Source organism: Microcebus murinus, chromosome 9, assembly GCF_040939455.1.
Source record: "Microcebus murinus isolate Inina chromosome 9, M.murinus_Inina_mat1.0, whole genome shotgun sequence".
Lineage (NCBI taxonomy): Eukaryota > Metazoa > Chordata > Mammalia > Primates > Cheirogaleidae > Microcebus > Microcebus murinus.
This window is the reverse complement of record NC_134112.1, coordinates 99206740-99212739: the sequence shown is the minus strand read 5'-3', so window position 1 is coordinate 99212739 and position 6000 is coordinate 99206740. Positions and strand designations below refer to the sequence as shown.

Below are 6000 nucleotides of genomic sequence, written 5' to 3'. Positions count from 1 at the left end.
GGTCACGGCGAAGTCGCTCTCGGGTCCCCGCCACGCGGCCACACGGACCGCCGGGCCGCGCGGGCCAGGCGTTGGGGCAGGCGCGGGGCGCACGTGTGCGCCGCCGCCCCGCCGCGTACGTCCGAGTGTTTACTCGGCTCCCTCTTCCCCCACCGCCCCGCGGTGCCGCGACCCCGATCCCGGACCGCTGTGTCCGCAGCTTGGCGCCCGCCCGAGCCGGAGCCGGAGCCGGCGGGGCCGGGCGCCGCGTCAGAGGGAGGGGCCGCGCGGGGGAGGGGCGGTGAGGTCAGCCCCGGCGCGTCGGCGGGCGGCGGGCGCGGCGCATGCGCGGAGCTACCCCCGTGAGTGGCAGCGGCGGCGCGCGGGGGGCGGGCGAGGGGCCGAGGAGTGGGGGCAGGGGGCGGGGGACGTCGAGGCGGTCGTGTGTGGGCGAGACGGCGGCGAGTTTGAGAGGTCTGTGGTGCGGCCGCCCGGGGGGAGCCCCGGCGCGGGCCTGGCGCGGCCGCACGGTCGTGTGTGTGGGGTACACGCACACCCGCAAAACTTCCTCTTCCTCGGCCCCGGGGAGCGGGCGAGCGTGTGTGAGCGCCGAGTGCGAGCGAGCGAGCGAGCGAGCTGAGGGGCCGGCGCTCGCGCAGCCCGCGCCCTCCGCCTCCACCGGAGCAGCTGTCAAAACTTCGCCGCCGCCGTCGCGGGGCCAGACGCGCCTGACGGCGGGGGAGGGGCGGCCGCGGGGCGCGACCCCCGCCCGCCCCGCTGGGCCCCTGGCGGCCGGCCCGCCGCTCCCCGCCGCGGCCCCTTTCTCCTCCCGCCCCGGGCGGCCCTAGGGGAGGGGCCGCGGGCGGAGACCCCGAGCCGGCACCCCAGGCGCCCGCCCCGGCCGCCCCGCCCCCGCGCGGCTCCTCCCGGCCCGCCCCCGCCCCGCACCCGGCGGCGCCCCGCCCCCGCCCCGCACCGCCGGCCCCGCCCGCCCGCCGGCGCCCCTCCCGCCGCCCCCCGCCCGGCCCCTGCGCGCGGAGGTGCGCGCGCCCGCGCCGATGTGTGTGAGTGCGTGTCCTGCTCGCTCCATGTTGCCGCCTCTCCCGGTACCTGCTGCTGCTCCCGGGGCTGCGGGAAATGCGAGAGGCTGAGCCGGGGAGGAGGAACCCGAGCAGCAGCGGCGGCGGCGGCGGCCGCGGCGGCGGGAGGAGCCCCCCAGGAGGAGGCCCGGGGTCCATGTGTCTTTCCTGGTGACTAGGATGTCGTCGGAGGAGGACAAGAGCGTGGAGCAGCCGCAGCCGCCGCCACCACCCCCGGAGGAGCCCGGAGCCCCGGCCCCGAGCCCCGCAGCCGCAGACAAAAGACCTCGGGGCCGGCCTCGCAAAGATGGCGCTTCCCCTTTCCAGAGAGGCAGAAAGAAGTAAGTTGAGTGCGAGCGAGCCAGGCCGGGAGCCAGGGCGCCGCCGGGCCGGAGCTGTCACCGCGCGCCCGCCCGCGGCCCCCGCGCCCCGGCGCCCCCCGGCGGGTGGGGGCGGGGCGGCCCGGGCGGCGGCGGCTCCAGCCCGGCCCGCGCCCTCGCGCCCGCCCGGCCCCGCTCGCTCGGCCCCGCACACTTTACTTTTGGGCCCGGCCTGCGCCGCGCTCGCTGCGGGCTGCTCTGGCCGGGAAGCGCCCGGAGCCGCCGTGGCCTAGCCGGGGCGCCGGGAGCGAGCGGCGAGGCCCGGCCCCGCGGCCCGCGGCGGCCACAAAGCGGCGGCCGGGAAACTCTCGCAGCTGTCAAACGCGCGGCCGGCGGGGGCGCGGGCCGGCGCGGCTCTCCTTTGTCGGCCGCCCGCTCCTCCAACTTTTCGCGGCCCCGGCCCGAGATTTTCTCCTCCCGACGCTACCTCAGGAAGCCATTCGGCTTGGCCTCCCCTCCCCCACGCCCGGCCCCGCGCCGCCCGGCGCCGGCAGGTCCGCGCCGCTCCGGGACGCCGCCCGAGTTTCGGAGACGTCGCCGGTGCTCCCGCACTTTATCCGGAGCGAATGCAGATGCGAGTGTCGCTGAACCCGTTCCAAGTCTCGCTGGCGGCCGGGCCGGGCGCGGGTGTCGTCCGCTCTGGAGCGCACGTCAGGGCTGAGCGTGCCGGCTCGACGCGGCGCCGGGAGCCTGTCCGGGCGCGGAGCGGCTGTCTGGCGGCCCTGCGCGTGAACTGAGGAGCCGTGTTAGCGCCAGTGGACTGCCCGGCCGCTGTCGGGGCTCTCGGTGCGCCGTGGGGGCCTGCGAGTGCCGTGCGAAGTTGTGGAATGGCGGGCGCTGCTCGCTCGTTGCGTTGTAGGGTGTTCTCCTTGCGCTGCGGGTAGCGGCAGGCTGCCGCGCTGGGACGCGGAGGGAGCAGCGCATCTGCGGGTAGGCTGTTCCTTAGGTCCGGGGCGCCGGGTTAGTAACAGTGTCGGCATGTTCGGTGATTTGTAGCAAAAATAGTAGCGTTAGTCGAGGCGTAGCAGAGTTGGGTTGTAGGAGCCCATGAAGCTCTTGACTTGAATGTGCTGTTTCTTTGCTTTGCTTATCCTTCTCCTGTGAAAATGATTCAGGGCCTTCAACTTGCCTCCATGTTTTCTTGCCAGCGCTTACCTAGCTGTGACAAATCAAGAGGGAAACTAGTACAAGCGGTGTACGTTATTCCATTCGCTTCTTTGCGATACTAAGTTAGGGTTTATTTGTCGTGCCACTTGCATTGTGATATGTCAGGTATAAAATGCCGTTATTCGTATATTAATTGAAATTTGAAGGAGGAAGGTGGAGTTTTAGGGAACTTTAGACTTCTAAGCCACTTTTTTGCATTTTTAAAAGCAACTCAGGACAAGCTCCATTAGGGTTTTAACTCGATTGTTTCCCATTTCACTGTTTATAAAAAAACACTTATTGGTGTCTTACTGAGCATTATTTTAAGAATTATTATGTTTCAGATTTGTATTTAAATTGTTACTAGAGGAAGAGAAGACCTATCTACATTGTCACACACCAGTCCCCATATGCATCCGGGTGTGCGGCACACACACACTCACTCATCCCCTGCCATGGAAATGAGCTCATTTATTAGTGCAACTCCTGGGTGCACCGGAAGAAAGGTTGATTCAGGGTATTAATTTTATTATTGTAATTATGAAATAGGTGGCTTTTTGAGAAGTTAAAAAATGTCTACTGAGTGACGGTATAATTTGACAATATAAAACATCAAAAATTTGGGGAATGTGTAGAACAAATCTAAAAGAGTTTTTCCTTTTTGATTTGAAAACTAATACAGGCCGTGTGGGGTGGCTCATGCCTGTAATCCTAGCACTCTGGGAGGCCAAGGCTGGAGGATCACTCAAGGTCAGGAGTTTGAGACCAGCCTGAGCAAGAGCGAGACCCCGTCTCCACTAAAAATAGGAAGATAGTAATTGGCCAACTACAATATATATGTAAAAATTAGCCGGGCATGGTGGCGCCTGCCTGTAGTCCCAGCTATTTGGGAGGCTGAGGCAGGAGGATTGCTTGAGCCCGGGAGTTGGAGGTTGCTGTGAGCTAGGCTGACGCCAGGGCTCTCTAGCCCGGACAACAAAGTGAGACTCTGCCTCAAAAAAAAACAAAAACAAAACAAAACTAATACAGCATTCTTTATAGGAAAGTAAAGTCTGCTGGTAACTTTGGCTCCAAACTTTTTAGTGAATTCTTAAGAATTGAGGTCTTTTGAAGGTAATGGAGTCTCCCAGTTTTACAAACATGTCAGTGTATACTAATATGTAAAATGGAAAGCAAAGAGGTTTTTCAATTGTGTATCTTTACACCATATTAAAATCAATACAGAAAAAGACCCTGTAGGTTAGGTAGTAAAGACCCTGAAAGTGAAACTGATGTGTAATAAATGTAAATTAGGTTTGTAATCTATGAAATAATGTGAAATTGCAAATAATTCACCTAAGAAATGAAACTGATAGTCTGTGTGAAATGTGATAGAGATAAAGATTTTTAAAAGGTAATGTTTAGATGGTAACTGACTTAGTGGATTAAATTAAGTTTGAGAAGATGCGTTTTGACGGTTTTTTAAAAAGTGTGTATTTGGGCCGGGTGCGGTGGCTTACGCCTGTAATCCTAGCACTCTGGGAGGCTGAGGAGGGTGGATTGCTAGAGGTCAGGAGTTCAAAACCAGCCAGAGCAAGAGTGAGACCCCGTCTCTACTATAAATAGAAATTAATTGGCCAATTAATATATATATAGAAAAAATTAGCCGGGCATGGTGGCACATGCCTGTAGTCCCAGCTACTGGGGAGGCTGAGGCAGGAGGATCGCTTGAGCCCAGGAGTTTGAGGTTACTGTGAGCTAGGCTGACGCCTGGCACTCACTCTAGCCAGGGCAACAAAGGGAGACTCTGTCCCCCCCCCAAAAAAAAACAAAAAACAGTGTGTATTTGTCTTTGGGTTAAAAAAAAAGGTAACCATGCACTTCCAATTACACTTTTCTTGAGTTTGAATTGTTAATAACAGGTAATTAGCATTTTTTTTTGTTTTGTGGTGTTAAATTTTTTTGTGTGTTTTATCATGTTTGAAAAGCATAGGCTGGGTGAGGTGGCTCACGCCTGTGATCCTAGCACTCTGGGAGGCCTAGGTGGGTGGATTGCTCAAGGTCAGGAGTTTGAAACCAGCCTGAGCAAGAGCGAGACCCAGTCTCTACTATAAATAAAAAGAAATTAAGTGGTCGACTAGTATATATAGGAAAAATTCGCCGGGCATGGTGGCGCATACCTGTAGTCCCAGCTACACGGGAGGCTGAGGCCGGAGGATTGCTTGAGCCCAGGAGTTTGAGGTTGCTGTGAGCTAGGCTGACGCCAAGGCACTCACTCTAGCCTGGGCAACAAAGCGAGACTCTGCCTCAAAATAAATAAATAAATAAAAGCATAGACTAATACACTTCTGGTTTCTAAAAAAAAGAAATAATACACTCTGATTTTTGAAAAAGAGAAAAAAAGCTAGGTCTTATGGTTACTGCTTTTACATTAACTATAATTATTTTAAAATTATTTTTACTACCTAAAATCAGGAAATATGAACTGAAGCTATTAGTTTTAGGGTTTGAAAAGTAGGTATATATAAATGAGGATTTCCTGTTGTACAAATGTCAGGTGCTACAGTGAAATTTACATTTGTCTAAAAGATCTCCACAACTGTAAAGACTGTCTAATTATTTTGTTATTTAGTAGCTCATAGTTTTTATCAGAGGCACAAATCTTACCATTGTTGAAGAACCTCCTGCCATAGTATGCACATACTAAGGTCTAATTATTTTTCTGTTAATGTTAAGGACACTTTTCATGAAGGTTTGATTTTATTTTTTCCATCTTTAGACTATAAATTCACATTACTAAATTGGGAAGCCAAGGAAATATTCTACCATGTTTCTTACCAAGTCATCAAAGTTGATATTAGGAATAGGGTGGGTGTGGGGTGGTACAGAAGTAGCAGGTGGTAGGGATAGGATTTCTGAGGCACTATCCTTGGCCCTTTTTGAGTCAACTCTTTTTTTTTTTTTTTTTTTGAGACAGAGTCTCGCTTGTTGCCCAGGCTAGAGTGAGTGCCATGGCGTCAGCCTAGCTCACAGCAACCTCAAACTCCTGGGCTCAAGTGATCCTTCTGCCTCAGCCTCCCGAGTAGCTGGGACTACAGGCATGCACCACGATGCCCGGCTAATTTTTTTATATGTATATATATTAGTTGGCCAATTAATTTCTTTCTATTTATAGTAGAGACGGGGTCTTGCTCTTGCTCAGGCTGGTTTCGAACTCCTGACCTTGAGCAATCTGCCCGCCTCGGCCTCCCAGAGTGCTAGGATTACAGGCTTGAGCCACTGCGCCCGGCCTTGAGTCAACTCTTTATACCCTTAACCAATTACTATTATTAGAGAGCCAGCCTTATTGTTGTAGAAAAATTAAGCAGAAGCAGTGATGTGACACAACTGGCAAAAAATGGCTGTGCAGCAGGTGACTGTTGCTACTGTGTATTTGT

The 6000-nt window shown here is 55.7% G+C and overlaps 1 protein-coding gene across 17 annotated transcripts in view; it reads left to right on the top strand.

Moving 5' to 3' along the window:
- The first annotated feature begins 309 nt into the window (after positions 1-309).
- The window catches only part of KMT2C (lysine methyltransferase 2C), a 253793-nt gene continuing 248102 nt past the window's right edge, over positions 310-6000 (top strand). For 13 of the 17 annotated variants that reach the window (XM_020289650.2, XM_020289639.2, XM_020289647.2 and 10 more), the window contains exon 1: positions 1000-1399. In XM_020289650.2, coding sequence (XP_020145239.2) covers positions 1239-1399 — 161 coding nt within the window. In that variant the 5' untranslated portion in view covers positions 1000-1238. Of the gene's footprint in view, positions 342-433; positions 454-999; positions 1400-2152; positions 2369-6000 lie in introns of those variants that run through there. The other 4 variants (XM_020289638.2, XM_076006744.1, XM_076006746.1 and 1 more) reach the window with 4 other exon arrangements.